The sequence below is a fragment of the Lupinus angustifolius genome, unplaced genomic scaffold, assembly GCF_001865875.1.
Source record: "Lupinus angustifolius cultivar Tanjil unplaced genomic scaffold, LupAngTanjil_v1.0 Scaffold_2_220, whole genome shotgun sequence".
In the NCBI taxonomy this organism is placed as follows: domain Eukaryota; kingdom Viridiplantae; phylum Streptophyta; class Magnoliopsida; order Fabales; family Fabaceae; genus Lupinus; species Lupinus angustifolius.
Genome location: NW_017716629.1, coordinates 16,344 through 34,186, shown reverse-complemented (window position 1 = coordinate 34,186; position 17,843 = coordinate 16,344). Strand labels below are relative to the sequence as shown.

General features: G+C 32.3%; 1 protein-coding gene across 1 annotated transcript; it reads left to right on the top strand.

Moving 5' to 3' along the window:
* Nucleotides 1–14,239: 14,239 nt before the first annotated feature.
* LOC109337187 (uncharacterized mitochondrial protein AtMg00810-like) lies at nucleotides 14,240–15,193 on the top strand. The gene is made up of 3 exons (XM_019574110.1): nucleotides 14,240–14,287; nucleotides 14,396–14,681; nucleotides 14,919–15,193. Exons 1-3 carry the CDS (start codon nucleotides 14,240–14,242, stop codon nucleotides 15,191–15,193), a joined length of 609 nt encoding a protein of 202 aa, XP_019429655.1.
* The last annotated feature ends 2,650 nt before the right edge of the window (nucleotides 15,194–17,843 follow it).

Here is a 17,843-nt window from a genome sequence, read left to right as displayed (position 1 = left end):
ACTATGTAGTGCTTGTCAAATGGGTAAACAAACAAACACTTCTTTCAAACCTAAGCATATGGTTTCTTCCAATAGACCATTGCAATTACTACATATGGACTTGTTTGGCCCCTCAAGGACAAATATTTATGGTGGTAACTACTATGCTCTTGTTATAGTAGATGATTTTTAGAGATATACTTGGACACTCTTCTTAGTTCATAAGAATGAGGCATTCAAAGCCTTTAGCATTTATGCTAAAAGAGCCCAAAATGAAAAATCACTTAAAATCGCTGCTATAAGAAGTGATCATTGGGGAGAATTTCAAAATTCTTCTTTTGAAGAATTTTGCGATGATCTTAGCATCAGTCACAGTTTTTCTGCTCCTAGAACACCACAACAAAATGATGTTGTAGAGAGAAAGAATCGGTCTTTAGAAGAACTGGCTCGTACAATGTTGAACGAAACTAACCTCCCAAAATATTTCCGGGCAGATGCAGTAAGTAATGCATGTTATGTTTCAAATCAAGTTCTTATAAGACCAATTCTTAAGAAAACCCCTTATTAACTTTTCAAAGATATAAAACCAAACATTTCTCACTTGCACGTATTTGGTTGTAAATGCTTTATTTTGAATAATGGTAAGGATAACTTAGGAAAATTTGATGCCAAAGTTGATGAAGGCATATTCCTAGGCTACTCTCTTACGAGTAAAGCCTATAGAGTTTTTAATAAAAGAACTCTAGCCGTGGAAGAATCCATTCAGGTATCTTTTGATGAAACCAATCCTGATATAAAGGATGGGTTAACTCCTGATGAAGAGGAAGTGCTAAGTTCATCATCAAATGAAATTTCTATTATTGAACCTACAACTGATATTGAGCATTTGAAAATGAATGATAACCTACCATCTCAAGAGGAGCATATTCATACAGATTTACCAAAAGAATGGAGAACTCATCGAGATCATCCGATTGACAACATTATTACTGAATTAAATACGGGTATCACTATGCGACGAATGCGTGATAAAGCATGTCTAAACATGGTCTTCGTCTCTCAAATAGAGCCCTCCAAAATTGATGAAGCAATTGAGGATGAACACTAGATTCTTGCTATGCATGAAGAATTAAACCAATTTGAGAGAAATGAAGTTTGAGAACTTATTCCTAGACCAAAAAACAAGCATGTTATTGGAACTCGGTGGGTGTTTTGAAATAAATCTGATGAAAATGATATTATTGTTAGAAATAAAGCTAGACTAGTAGCCCAAGGATACAATCAGGAAGAAGATATAGATTTTGATGAAACCTTCGCTCCGATTGCTAGACTTGAAGCTATTATGCTATTACTTGCATATGCCTGCTCTTTGAATTTTCAGTTATATCAAATGGACATAAAGAGTGCTTTCCTCAATGGCTACATTCAAGAAGAAGTATTTGTTGAACAACCCCCTGGTTTTGAAGATTACAAACATCCATCTTATGTGTACAAATTAAAAAAAGCTCTCTATGGCTTAAAGCAAGCTCCTCGTGCATGGTATGATCGTCTAACTAAATTTTTACTTGAAAAATGTTTCAATAAAGGAAAGGTCGACACTACACTCTTTATAAAAAGAATAAATCATCATACTCTACTTGTTCAAATTTATGTAGATGATATTATTTTTGGTTCTACTAATAAGGTTTTGTGTAGTGAATTTGGAAAAATGATGCAATGAGAGTTTGAAATGTCCATGATGGGGAAGTTAAATTACTTCCTTGGACTTCAAATCAAACAACTTGATAATGGCATTTTTGTAGGTCAATCCAAGTATTACAAAGACCTGCTAAAAATATTTGACATGGATGGCTGCAAGCCAATAGCTACTCCTATGGGATCCGGTACTTATATTGATACGGAATAAGGAGAAAAAAGCATTGAAATATCAAAGTATTGAGGTATGATTGGATCTCTTCATATTTAACTGCCAGTAGACCTGATATAATGTTTAGTGTATGTCTGTGTGCATGCTATCAATCTAAACCAAATGAACCACACTTAGTTTTTGTTAAGAGAATCATGAAATATCTTAAAAGTACATCTAACGTTGGGTTGTGGTATCCAAAAGGAAGCATATGTGATTTGATTGGTTATTCGGATTTAGATTTTGCTAGGTGCAAATCTGAGAGGAAAATTACAAGTGGTACTTGCCACATTTTGGGAAATGCTTTAGTCTCTTGGTCTTGCAAGAAACAAGCATGCGTTGCCCTAAGCGCTGCTGAAGCTGAATATATAGCAGCAGGTAGTTGTTGTGTTCAAGTGTTGTGGCTCAAACAACAATTACGAGATTATGGCTTAGACTTAGGATGTATTCCTTTGAAATGTGACAATACAAGTGCTATAAACCTCACAAAGAATCTTGTTATGCATTCTAGAACCAAACACGTTGATATAAAGCATCACTTCCTTAGGGACCATGTCCAAAATAAGGATGTATCTGTAGAATTTGTTGATACTCACAACCAACTAGCAGATATATTCACTAAACCATTGGCAAAAGAACCTTTTTATAAAATTAGATGAGAATTAGACATTCTTGATGAAACATACTTATCTTAAATGCTTATATATGATTATATGTGTACTTCATTATATCTATTTCATGCCTACTTGAACTTAAATGTGTTTATTTATGTTTACAAATTTCAATTTTTAGGTTAAAAATCACTTTCATAGCTTAATTTTGCCTCAAAATAAATTTTTCTAGGGTCAGTAATAGATTACACTGGAGAGTAACCGATTATAGGGCTGAACAGCGTGTTTCAATAACCGATTACTCAAAATGAGTAACCGACTAGTCTATGTTGTTGTTTGAAAAAAAATATTAATTTTAATTTGAGTAACCGATTACTCAAAGTGAGTAACTGATTACTCTGTGCTGTTATATATGTATTTTTTGTGCATTTTTTAAACTTTCTTAAACTCATCTTCCTCGTCAATCCGTGCTCTCTATTGCTCAACCCTCTCAAACCCTAAAATCTTCGTTTTTGATCCATTTTGAGTGATTCTTGTGTGCTTTCATATCACATTTCCACTTATAAACACTTCCAAACCATCATTTTCGTGTTTAGTGGCCTAAATCAAAAACCCCCAAATCTTCAAAACCCAAAAACCTAACTTTTCAAAAACTCATTTCAATGGCTTCCTCATCTAGAACCAAGAAGCAACGCATCAATGCTACTCAAAGGAACCAATGAACTTCATCTTTGGAGTCTAACCCTCTTGACCTAATGCGGCTTCTAGAAAATGATGAGCAACTGAAAATCTTTGAGGAGCACTTTCATGGTCGCATCATCTTCACTCCTAAATACGGTAATCCATTACTGTCTTTGAGTAAAAGATTACTAGTGTTATTAAAGTTGAGTAACCGATTACTCAAAGTGAGTAACCGTTTACTCTAATTCAAAATTAAATAAACAGTGGACAGAACACTTGAGTAATCGATTACTCAATGCTGTAATCGATTACTGAGAGTTGTTGCATTAGATTTTTAAATTCAAAGTGAATGAGTTTCAATCCAAAAGACATGTTTTCATTCCAATCAATTCCTACCCTTTCAAAGAGACATTTTGGCTGATTGGAAAGCCTATATAAAGACATTGAAACTCATAATCACAACACATAACCTATACACAACTCTTCAAAAGCTCTTATACTTATTCTGAAATTATTCTCTGCACTTTTTACAACAAGTTCTTAAACTTTCAAAGTTGATTTTTCTGGAGTTGCTTAAAGTGAAAGTGTTTCAAGTTTACAAACTTATAAAAAGCATTATTACTAAGTATACTAAAAAGTTGTTTGGATTGCAAGTTACATCACTTTCATACTTGTAAAAGGCAATTCCACCATTATTGTACATTCTTCATTATTATTGCAGAATACTTTCTTTCACGGGGTGAGATAAGAAAGGGGATTAAAATCACTTAGAAAGGTGTTTTCAAAAAGTGAATCAGTATTAAGGAGTGTGTAAGGTACATAGAAATCTCGGGGGTGAGATATTGTAATTGCAACTCATAATCTTTAGTGAAAAAATCTCTTGTGCTGGAAGAGTACTGCATGTAGCCTTCGGTGGACAATAAGATGAACCAGTATAAAAAACCTTGTGTACTCTCTTCTCCCTTATCTCTTTGATTTTACTTATTAATTTTCTGCATATATTTTCCACTACACTTTAACTCTCGATTTTGTAGAAAAAATGATCATTATTTTAAGTCAACTAATTCACCCCCCTCTTAGTTGCAATCTCAGTCTTACATAAGTTGCCTCCATAGCAAGAACATCTCCAAAAATTGAGTAATTGAAATGCTACATCCGTCAACCTAGAGTAATTGTTGCAACCTACCTTCTTCATCTATGGTATGCCTCAAATACATTGCACAATCTGATTTTGGTTGCTCCTTCAAGTATTGTAATTTTGCTTCTAGGTTGCCATTTTCGATTCTTCTTTGCTTATTAATTTGATTGTACATGTCTTTCTTACAAAACCCAATATATCGATAACCCCACATTGACCAAGAAATGAACCAAAATTTTCTCGTTTTGATGTCTAGTTCTCTCATTGGGTTCATCTGTGTGGCATCTATCTCTATCATTCTTCGGTTAGAGGTTATCATCCTACCATAATATTCAGCAAGCAGTTCATGGCTATCTTCATCAAAAAATAAGTCACATACCAACCTCAATTTTCATTGTCAACGTGGATCTTCATTCTTGCTAAACAATTGTATCTCGTCTCTTTTCTTGGTGCCCTTTTCCAGACCAAATCATTATTCTTCTATCTAAATCCTTCTCTATTAGATGAAAACAACTGCCATAAAATTTCACCATCCTTGTCCTGGCGGGTATAATATTTTCTTATACCAAATCTTTTATTCATACCATACATCCTATAAAATTCATATGCAACATCATTGCTTAAAAACCTAAACTTCATCACTTAATCTTTGTTTAATAACCCAAATTCAAATTCCTCTATTCAATTCGTACTTTCATCAACTTCATCTAAACCTAACATAAGTAAAATACATCATTTACATGAACAAAATAAAATCAACAAAAGAAACAAAATATTTTTTCACAATTCATACCTCATTACATAAGTCTCTAGTATTGTTATTCATTTCTCCTTCCATATGATAAATACATAGTTTTTAATAAATAACACTACCAAATCAATAAATTTAGAATTAATTATACTGACACTCTCTGAGTTTTAGTGAAATTATACAAATTACCCCTCATTTTTCTACACCTACACAAACATCCCCTAGTTTTTTATACTTTCATTACATTGACCACTCCTACATGAGAAATAAGTGTAATCTTTTAAACAAAAAATGTGATAAATGTAATTAAATTAAACAAAATATAGTATATTGTGAGGAACAATTCAAATAATATACAAATCAATGTATCTTGATTATTTTTTGTTACAAAATGCATCAACAATTCTAAAGAGATATTGTTTAAATTGCTCTTATATTATATCGTAATGAACCAAAAATAATAAAGAGGTATCGACTCATATTATTTGAATTGTTCCTCACAGTATATCATGTTTTGTTTAACTTAATTGCATTTATCACATTTTTGGACAAAAAATTACACTTATTTTTCATGCAGGGGTGGGATTGTTTGTGTAATTTCACTACAACTCAGGAGGTGTTAGTGTAATTTACTCATAAATTTATCATAACAAAAATAATTAACTATAACATTACTAAACAAAGAAGAAATATAAAACTCACCTTAAGAAACTTGATGAAAATTCACCAATTTAATACACTATTTCAACAAGCAAATATACTCTTTCATGATTTGCAAAAATTTAACATTATAAACATGAAGTTGATTAATATTTTAAACGGGATGGAAGTTACAGTTCTAAAGTCATTAAAGAGCTTCACAACATCACCCTAAGAAGTCGTGAAAGGGTCGTACAATGTCCATACAATAAAATAAATTTACACTTAGAAGTCGTGCTACATATATAAAAAATCACACCCACAAGTCGTTAAAGGCTATCATAACTTAACGACTTCTAAAAAATGCTATCATGACTTCTATACATAAGTTGTACATTAACATAACGACTTCTTCTGCATAATATAAAAACCCCTAAAAGTCATGAAAGAACTACAAAACTCCTGGGGAAAACGCCACCAAAACTAGAAGTTGTTAAAGGGTATCACAACTTCTATATAGAAGACATACATTAACTTAACGACTTCTAAAAAATGCCAAAGTGATAGCCGATTACCACGTTTAAAGACTGGTGATCAGTTCACATGGATTCAACTAACTAATAGTTTACAAATTACTCCTTTTAATAAACTAATATGTAATGACAAACATCTTTATTTTTTAGACATATAAGATTTATCTCTCTACTTGAATTAGGTAGTTTCATTATAGATGACAACGTTATCCCGATCATAAAGCGACTACATTTTCAAAATTTTGAATTTGAAACTGCTAATTATATTAAAACGGATCAAATTAAATTGCGAATCCAGTCGTTAACTTCCTTTTAAATCTCAACTTATTAAATAAGGAAAATATTAAACGTTCCGGTTTCATTTTTTATTTAAATAATACCGAAAATTATGAGATGATTTCATATATTGTCAAACATTAGCTGACAAATGAAGACTAATGCCTTACAAGACCAAAATATTATTGAAATACATATCCAAAAAATAGAAATCATACACAATAGAGACCAATTCCTAGAAATCCATCTATTTAACAACTTAGCCTAATCCGCATTAGATGATTTGATCGAGAAACAAATCATAAAACTATTTTGTTGGAACTTCAACATCATTATGCTAAAAACCTATTTAAGAAGTTAATTTATTTATTTGAAGAAAAACAAACTTTTTATAGATGTCATTCACCTTTGCCTCTTCTAATAATTGTATTCTAAAAAATCAAACCTTGGTATATTGTTGTTGTGATAATGTCCACTATGGCATCACCCCATAATTTTGGATGATAATGAATCACAATTACATTGCCACATTACATTGATGACAATATAATCATATCGGATTATATGTGGACTACATCAAATTTAAAAAAATTTAATCACACATCAGATTTGAAACGACTGCAACCTGAACAACAGTTATAAGACTTATAAGGACCACAATCACCATAATGAAAATCACAATTTAAATCAATTATGAGTGGATCAGGAGAAGTGGATTATCCATGCCTTAGTTCAGTTATTTTTATCAAACAATCATTTTATTTAATAACTGCAAAAAAAAAACCATAGAGGATGTAATGCAAACAACAAGGAAAAGAAATCTTATATTCCCTCACTACTCTATGTCACTCCTTTTGCCAACCTCGATAAAAAAATAAATTAATTTCCAATAAAAATTCATCAGAGATAACAAAAAATAAATTAATTTCCATTAAAAATTCATCAGAGATAACTGTTTCTCATCGATAGTAAAGGAAGTCACACAGACCAAAGAGTATAGGTAATGTTCAATATGACATAGAATAACAACAATCAAATGTTTATCTCATAAAATGAGACAAAAGAAAACAACCTCTGCACAAATCAAACTCCCATTTTACATAATTAAAAAACTAAACCACGTTGAGAATTCAGAAGAGAAACCCAAACACAAGAGCAATGAGAGAACCAAAAACAGTTGGCACAAAAAGAGTTGTAGCATCAGATGCAGGGCTTGGAGCTGGTGCTTCAGCAGCTGAAACACTTGTTGCTGCCATAACAACAATGGCTACCATCAAAGCCAAGAAAATCTTCATCCTCAATGCTTCCATTGCCAAAAGATTAAAATTTTCAAAGCTTTTTTTGTATGACAGTTATTATTAGTTGTAGTGGGTGGACAGCATAATGTAGCTATTGTTGATTTTATAAGAGAGAGAAAACGGGCAGGCTGCCCGAGGTTTCATATTTTTATGAGTTTTTGTGGTGTTTGGGCTGCCCTACCTGCTCGTTTAGTTGGACAACGTGTCTTTATTAGAATTTTTGTGTTATACAGCTGTTGACAACGGTTTGTGGGCTCATCTTTTTATATTTCAGTATTTCAAGAAATTTCATATATCTATTTTATAAGATAATAAAGTATATCATTTCATTAGAAAAATTATATCCTCTACTATTAAAATTATAATATATATTCTCTTTTTAGTTTTGAGAAAATAGTAAAATATATTATGATTTTAGTAATTAGAAAAGACAACTTATTTCCTAAAATAATACTTTAATCTCATTTTATAATTAAAACCTATCACTTTTTGTTCAATAGTTTTTAAAGGGAAATGATTAGAGTGACTTGTGGCTTGATGGTCGGTAATGGACAACACGTTTGTGCCTTTTCATCATTATTTTATTTTTATTAATTAAAAACTTATATTTTTCCCCTAAAAGTTTTTCATATAAAATTTTATTCTTGAAATAAATTTAATTTCAAATGATCCCTACAAATATTAATTTTAGTTTAAATTAGTTATTTTATCATTTCTATGATTAATTTTTGTGACATTTTAGTCTCTATTTAAACTATTTTGATCTGTATTTATAATTTTCAAGTATTAGTTTCTATTTTTCCTTTTAAAGGATTAAATTGGTATATATATAAATAATGTTGATGTTTGGCTTGTTATTTAGGTTTATTCCCGTCCTGGTTTAGCCTTTTACTTAGATCTTGATTATTCCTTGTATTTAATAGGATTAATTTATTCTTTTCCTTTATAGAATGAAGTTATTCATCTGCCTTAACTACCTACTACATATAGTAGGTTTGTATCTTTATGTAATTCATTCATTCTCATTCAATGGAAAATAAATTATGCACTCTCTCTTTTTCCTTGGATTGTAAGATGGTATTAGAGCAAATTTTGTTATGACTCGTCTACATTCTTCGCAGATTCTCCGCATTTTCTCCCTGCGATTCTTTATTCTTATCTTTCTTCTTTGATTCTTCAATTCTTCAGTTCAATCCTACAATTCTTCGATTTCTGTTCTTCGATTTCAAAATTTCTTCAGTTCAATTCTTCTGCGATTTCTTCGATTCCACTTCTATCTTGTTGATTCCTCAATTGATTCTTGAAATGGCGAATCAGAGCTTCGAGGATTACGATGTAAATCCTTCTAATCCCTACTTTCTTCACTTTAATGAAAGACCTACTTTAATATTGGTTTCACCTATTCTAAATGGTAAGAACTACCATTCATGGTCTCGAGCTATAAAATTAGCTTTGCAATGTAAGAACAAGTTGAGATTCATAGATCAATCATTGCCTCAACCACCACTTCTTCATCCTCTTAATGCACAATGGATCAGATGTAACACGATAGTGTTATCGTGGTTACAACATTATTTTGAAGAGACAATTATGAAATCTATGCTTTGGATTAATGATACAACTGAAGCTTGACACAATCTTCATGACAGGTTCTCACAGGGAGTTGTTTTTCGTATAGCCGAGCTTCAAGAGGTGTTTTACAGAATGAATCAAGATAATCAATCCATTTATGATACTTCACTCAATTAAAGGTGCTTTGGGAGGAAATTGAGAATTACAGAGCCATAGGACGTTGTAAGTGTGTTGTTACCTGTGATTGTGGCATAATTGATATGGTAAAGATGCATAGAGAGCAAGACTATGTAATTCAGATTCTTAAGGGATTGAATGACCAGTACTCACAAGTTAGGTCTGAAATCATGTTAATAGAACGTCTTCCTTTCATTAGCAAGATGTTTTCAATGTTGACTCAACAAGAATGACAATTCAGTGTTCCTATTTTCCCTGACCTTAAGGCCTTAGCCATTCAGTCTCAGGTAAGCTCTCAATTCAGAAGCTTCAATAGTAACAGAGGGAGAGGAAATAACTATTTTAGAGGAAGAGGAAGAATGTCCTATAATGGAAGAGGAAATGGTGCTAGATTCTGCACTTATTGTGAGAGGACAAATCACATTGTGGACACATGTTTCCTGAAACATGGTTATCCTCATAGCTATCACTACAATAACTCTAGCAAGGTTGCTAATGTTGCTAGCAATGTTCGTAGTTTTCATATGGAGATTGAGTATGATCAGGATGGAATGCACCATCAGAACCAGGATTATTTAGTTGCTGACAAAGGGAATAGAAACCAAGATTTCACTGATGAGCAAGTTAGATCTATTCTGGAACTGTTTGAGAGAAATAGAGGTGACACTAGCAAGTTGAATTATGTCAAAACTGAACATACATCATCTGCAAATGCTGCTATGCCTTCACCCATAGTTAATAAGTGTGTGGATTGGTTGATAGATACTAGAGCCACTGATCATATTGCTTATGATATGAATAGTTTCAGTAGCCAAAGGTTTATGTCACATGTGACAATTACCTTACCTAATGGAGAGAAAGTTACCACATCTATTTGTGGCACAATTATCCTTTCAGAGTCTCTCACTCTAATTGATGTGTTATACGTTCCTCGGTTTCATGTCAATCTAGTGTTAGTTGCTAAGTTGATTAAGTTGCACAATTATCATCTAATTTTCACTCTTAATTCTTGTGTCATTATGCAGAACACTACTAGGAAAGTGATTGGTACAACTAGCTTAGAACAAGTGAAAGTGCAAAGAGTCAAAACTTGCATATTTGAAGTTGACCTTGGTTTTGATGAAGAAAATGGACATACAAGTAAGCTTGAAGATCTTACAACAAACAACAAGCCGAAGACTCACGGGTGATATTATAGACTTAAGACTTTATAATTTTACTTCACTAGAAGTCTTAAGATGGTTGTCTTGGATCGAGTCTAGGTTAGGTAAACCTAGGTTGAAGTCTCACAATATCTTTAAAATTAACAAGACTAAAATTGAGACATAACATCTAGATATTATATGATAAGTAAGCTCATGCATCTACATACATGGTTTTGTTCATTAAATGGATAAGATGTTTTAAAAACATTATTGCATGATCACATGTCATATATGTAGTTTACCATTCATCAAGAAACAAATGTTCATACAACATAATCGATTATGTAAAATGTTAATTGATTATCGGAATTACACTAGCTAACCAATCTGAAACCTAATGCGTTAATCGATTAAGTCATTGATTAATCGATTAAGACATAATGGAAAATCCTTTTTAACAGCTCGTTAATCGATTAATATATAGTATAATCGATTAATGACAACATTTGTGTGGTTTCTATAAATATTATAATTCTAGCTTGTGTGGCATAACTTGCATAACTATAAAATAAGTTTGAGCATACATTTTCATACATTGCATTAGAGTGAGAAAGTGCATTAAGAGAGCTTAGAGAGTGAGAGCATCTGAATAGGGCTTACAAATTCAAATCATTCATTTATCTCTAGGTTTCAATGCATTGCATTCTTGCTTAGCTTTCTTGATTTCTTAAGAGTGAAGTGAGGAAAATCTTTTTATGAAAAATGTGAAAATCAATTTTACGAAAACCTTATGCATTAAATCTCATTTAGATTAGGTTCTTGTGGGTTTTTCTGCTTAGAGTTTAGATTGAGTTTAATTGTTGTATCTAAGTATTAAGTACTTAAGACAACTCATCAAAAAATATTAACAAACAAGGAAGTTGATCTCTTGGTGAGTAGTTTCACCTCAAGAGAGATCTTGATAATGTTCACAGAGACTAGAAGGTCTTGGTTCGAGCGATACCTAGGCTAGGGCCAAATCGCGAAAGGACAGGAGATTCAAGTAGGCGAGTTAGATAGGTCAAACCAATATTGTTAAGCTCATAGATGCCAAGAAAGAAGCGACTTAGTTTTTATTGTAATTGGAAGTGTGAGTGTAAACAAACACAATTTCAATAGTGAAGAAAAATCTCTCAAGATCAGAAGGGGAGACTTGGATGTAGTTTGTAGTGGACCACAAACGAACCAAGATAAAAATTCCTTGTGGGCAATTTTCTATCCCTTATCTCCTTTACTTTCGATCTTTACTTTGTTGTTAATTGATTAATTTTGAGTTTTCTGTTATAATCTGTATCATTATCATCCCGTAACTTCTGCAATCAATTAATTGTGTAAAGATTCGTAATTAGTAACTTGTTGTGCAAGAAACAATAAAATTAAGAAGTGCAAGATTCAGGATAATCGATTATCCACAAGCATAATCGATTAAGTCCAAGAACTAGTTAATCGATTAAAACCAAGCTTAATCGATTAAGTGTAACAATTTTTAGTTCTGCACAATATATCGAAAAAGTGGAGTAAGTGATATGCGACACCCATTCAACCCCCTTCTAGGCGTGTTCTGACTTGCTCGTACTCAACAACAAGGTCTGTTTGTCATCAATATCTTTCACAAGAAGCATTCTTATGTCTTTGTCTCTCATTCTATCTGTACTAGTGACTTTAATCTATGGCATCTAAGGTTTGGTCATGCTTCATCTTCTTCTATGAAGACTCTATCTAGTCAGTTTACATGTATTCCTGTTTGTAGTATACAAAATATACCTTGTGATGTCTGTCATATTTCCAAAAAAAAAAGGTTAGCCTTTTGTAATAGTGTTATTTATTCAAATAAAAGTTTTCAATTGTTGCATGTTGATATATGGCCCCCTTACTCCACTGCTTCCTTTTTTGGGTACAATTAATTTCTTACATTTGTTGATGATTTCACAAGATTCACTTGAGTAATCATAATGAAAACTAAGAGTGAAACCAAACAAAATATTGTCAATTTTGTCACCCTAGTAGAGAAGCAGTTTAATGCTAAACTAAAAACCATTAGGAGTGATAATGGAGCAGAATTTTTGATGAGTGATTTCTTCTCTTCTAAAGGAATCTTTCCTCAAAGATCTTGTGTCTATACCTCTCAACAGAATGGGGTTGTAGAGAGAAAACACCAATATATTCTCAATATAGAAAGAGCCATATTCTTCCAATCTTCATTAACTCCCAATCTCTGGAACTTTTCTATACAATATGTTGTTCACGTCATCAATAGGCTTCGTAGTCCCTTGCTTCAAAATTCCAGTCCTTACCAACTTCTCTATGGTTCCTTACCTAATCTAGACTCCTTAAAAGTTTTTTGTTGTCTAGCATATGCCATCACCATTGCTGCAGGGAGGGGTAAGATTGATCCTAGGGTTAGAAGATGCTTGTTCCTAGGTTATCAGGAAGGAACAAAAGGGTTTATCCTATATGATCTTGCTTCCAATGAGATCTTCACATCTAGAGATGTCATATTCTATGAGAATTCCTTTCATATGTCTTCCCCTTCTACTGATTCGAGTCATACTTATACTCACCCACCTGAATCTAATACACCATCCTTACTTGAGTCAGACAAAATTCCTTTTTTTGAGTCAAACACAATTCTTGTTCTTGAGTCAAACACATCTTCTTCCCCTAAGTCAAACACAACCTCTTCATCTGAGTAAGTAACACCAATTCCTAGAAGACCTCCTCCCAGACAAACTTGTAGACAGAGAAGACCCCCTTATCATCTACAAGATTATCATTGCATTCTTGCTCATACTATCACTAACAACAATATTGTTTCGGCTTCTAATGTTCTGTATCCCTTGTCATTTGTCCTAGACTACTCTAGATGTTGTCCTGATTTCAAAAGCTTTTGTTTATCCATTTCTAGTACTCCTGATCCTACCACTTATAAACAAGCTGCTAAGTTGGATCATTGGGAAAAGGCTATGAATGATGAGTTACTAGCCTTGGCAAATAATGAAACTTGGTCTTTGGTTTCTCTTCTACCAGGGAAAGTTCCTATATGGTGTAAATGGGTCTATAAGACTAAGGTTCATGTTGATGGCATCCTTGAAAGGCACAAAGCCAGGTTGGTTGCAAATGATTATACTCAATTAGAAGGTATGGATTTCTTTGATTCCTTCTATCTTGTGGTCAAAATTACCAATGTTAGAACTGTTTTAGCCTTGGCAGCCATCAAAGGTTGGTTTTTGGAGCAACTGGATGTTAATAATGCATTTCTGCATGGAGATTTGCATGAAGAGGTCTACATGACCCCTCCTCTTGGACTTGTACTTGATGATCCACATCATGTTTGCAAGTTGCATAAATCACTTTCTGGGTTGAAGTAGGCTAGTAGAGAGTGGCATACCACCTTATCCTCTGCCTTGATTTCCTTGGGGTATGACCACTCCCAAGCAGGTTAAGCTCTTTTCACTAAATCCAATCCTCATTCCCTTACTGCCATACTGGTATATATGGATGACATGGTGCTAACTAGAGATAGCCTTGATGATATTCTTCAGGTCAAGTAGTTTCTTGATCACACATTCAAACGCGAAGACTTAGGCACTCTCAGTTTTTTCTTAGGCCTATAAATTGCTAGAACTAAGGATGGTATACACTTGAATCAGAGAAAGTATGAACCGTCTCTCCTTGAGGATTCAAGATCCTTGGCTGCTAAGGCTTCTCAAATTCCTTTTGACCCTTCACTCAAGTTGCAGCTTGAGCAAGTCACTCCCTTTTCTGATGTTCTCTACTATAGAAGGCTTGTTGGGAGGCTACCATATCTTACCATTTCCAGGCCCAATATTGCCTATGCAATACAACAATTGAATCTGTTTATGTGTAAACCTATGGATGTGCACTACAAGGCAACCCTTAAAGTCCTTCATTATCTGAAGTCTTCTCATGCCCAAGGTCTTTTTTTCTCCTCTGTTTCCACACTCAAACTTGTTGGTTTTGCTGATTCAGACTAGGCTTGTTGTTTGGATACTAGGAAATCTATTACAAGCTTTTGCATTTTTCTTGGATCTTCCCTCATCTCTTGGAAGTCCAAGAAGTAGAACACAATTAACAGGTCTTCTTCTGAGGCCGAGTATAGTGTATTGGGAAGTTTGACTTGTGAATTGCAATAACTCAATTACTTATTTGCAGACCTGCACATTCCTCTACTCAATCCTGCCTCAGTTTACTGTGATAATATATCAGCCATTTATTTGGCTCATAGCCATTTTTTTCATGAGAGATCCAAGCACATTGAGGTTGATTGCCATGTGATTCGTGAGAAGATTCTAAAGAGATTGCTTCATCTCCTTCCTATTGCATCTGCTGACCAGTTGGTTGATGTATTTACCAAACCATTACCCCCTGCCTCCTTCAAGGCTTTTGTGTCCAAGTTGGATTTGTGTTCTCTCCACCACCTAACTTGAGGGGGATGTAAATAATGTTGATATTTGGCTTGTTATGTAGGTTTATTCCAGTCCTGGTTTAATCTTGTACTTAGGACTTGATTATTCCTTGTATTGAATAGGATTAGTTTATTCTTTCCCATTATAGAAGGAAGTTATTTAACTGCCTTACCTACCTATTATATATAGTAGGTTTGTATCTTTTTGTAATTCATTCATTCTCGTTCAATCGAAAATCAATTAAACACTCTTTCTCTTTTTCCTTGGATCGTAAGAATATATGAAAAATTAAAACAATCAAAGCGAGTATTCACAATTTTATTTTTGCCACTTTAATATCATACTATCACATAAAGGTTTTTGCGTAATTATTATATTAGTAACCGTTTTTTTTATATATATATATATATATATTATATTTTTAAGAGTCAATAATAATTAATATATAATGTACTTACTCAATAAAAAATTATATCACCCATACATTATACTCTTATTTTATTTAATCATAAGGTTCTTACTTTTTCCTTATTTATGATAATTTGGGGTATTACATAATTATGATTTTTAGGGAGTTATTTGGCGTATTTATTTGTTTTTAGTTGTTTCCTATACGCATATAAGTTAACAAAATAATGGGGTGGCTACTTTTGAGCTGCTTTGAGATATTAGTACCTGAATATCAACATATAATTTTCATGTCAAACAACTAATTTTATTAACAAATTCTCTCATTTGTAACATTAGTTTGTTCTCTCATATATATACAATGTAGTAGTTGTGGTTAACGATGTGTCTCTAGATTTTTTAAAGGATGTAAGACTCTTTCTCAATTAAAGATTAGTTGCTGCAAATCTTTTTGAGGAGATACCCTTAAAAATAATAAAATAAAAACGTAGCAACTTCACTCGTTGACAAAATTGTATTATTGACTTTGTATAGTATAAGTATTTTTTTATGCGTATAAGTAATTAAATGTAGACTCTTCTTATGATTGGTTAAGTTTATACAAACAATTTACTGAATTTTAAATCATGGATAAATTGTTTAACTGATATAGCGTTCTGCTATGGTAATTGACATAGAAAGAGATTTTGTGCACTTCCCCTTTTGTGTAATTGGCACATGATTTTAATTGAAGAAACTCTAATATTTAATTAATAATAATTAAATAACAAATACATATAATAAATTAAATTTTAGACATAGGAACCTCACATTCATATCGGAACCTGACATTCGAGTTTAGGTGCAACAAATTAGATAACTTTTTGAGATGGTTTTAGAAAGAAAATGAAATATCAGATTACTCATTTCTAATTTTAAAATTATATATTTGTCAAGAAATCAACAAATTAAAATCTTCTCCATTACTTGAATGTTAGGGGAGTGAAAATTTTAAAATTATTTAATCAAAAAATAATTAGTAATTTTGATTCTTAAAAAAATTAGTACCATATATCAGTATTTGTACTGAGTACTTTACTTTTCAGTGATTAGCATTCGAAATCTACTATCCATAATAATCAATCTACCCCTTACTTTCACATTCCATCCAAACAATCAAGACTTTCATTATGATGGTGAAGGTAACGTAAACTTACACTTTGAATGTCATGATTTTATGGGTTGTGTGTTTTACTTTTAGTGATGGTGGTTTAGTAATCAAATCAAATAATTCATAAGTTGCTGAAATAGTCTTCTATCACTTCTTTGGCTTTTAAGTCCTAACGGTTTCTTAATTTAGTTTATTAATGCATAAATCTAAACTACCTAATACCAAATTCAGACTTTAATTCCTCTCTTCCTTTTCTTGGACACCTACCTTTTGTTTTTTCAAAAGGGAGTGTTCATAAGAGTCTTGGTTTTGCATTTTCATAAAATGAGAATTATGAGGTTTTGTTTCTTGAGTTGGTCCCCTAATATGGGACCCCCTGCCCCATTCCACTGAAATTGTTGAAAGTTATATGCTCTCTTCAAAAAATAGACAAATCTTTTGGCTTTAAATTCCATGTGAGTAATGACCCTGTTGAATAGGACAATAATGACTACAAACAAATAACCAGAATTAAACAATACTTATACCTACCTATGTATAGGATGTGACTCAATTAAAATTTCACAAAACTGTAAGACTAATAAATATGGTTCTTACAACAATACATATGTGAATAATTAAATTAAAAGTTAGATCATCATGTGTATTTATTTTTAAATATTAATTATTCAAAAAATTCTAATGATCATATTAATCATTCTCATTTCTTATTACAATATATATTCTCATGTGAATCACTCTCATGTTATTTCTTGAAGTAGGGTGGGGTGGGGCACGGAAAGTAGGATTCAAACGGATGGTCCCTAACTTGAATGCAGAACACTTCTTTGTCACCACTTGTATCATGTGCTGAAAAAATGACATTTAGTTAAAAAAAATTATAAAAATATAAAGTAACATTTTTATATTACTTGTTGGTATTTAATGTGATTATATCTTCTATTTTATAATATTGTATCATTTTATGTGTTATCAGATGTTATTGGTCAGAAAAATATTTCATAATTAAATTTTTAACTTAAATATTTTTTTAATCAATCATAACTCATGATATATGGAGTAACATAAAATGTAGGATAAAAATGTGTTCCCTATTTAATTGGTTGGGGGACA

Excerpts from the sequence above, each read along its gene's own strand:
- LOC109337187 (XM_019574110.1), top strand. The coding sequence starts at position 14,240 with ATGGATGACATGGTGCTAACTAGAGATAGCCTTGATGATATTCTTCAG. Across the intron at positions 14,288-14,395 it reads GCCTTGATGATATTCTTCAG|AGAAAGTATGAACCGTCTCT; the intron begins GTCAAGTAGTTT and ends CACTTGAATCAG. Across the intron at positions 14,682-14,918 it reads GAAGTCTTCTCATGCCCAAG|ACCTGCACATTCCTCTACTC; the intron begins GTCTTTTTTTCT and ends ACTTATTTGCAG.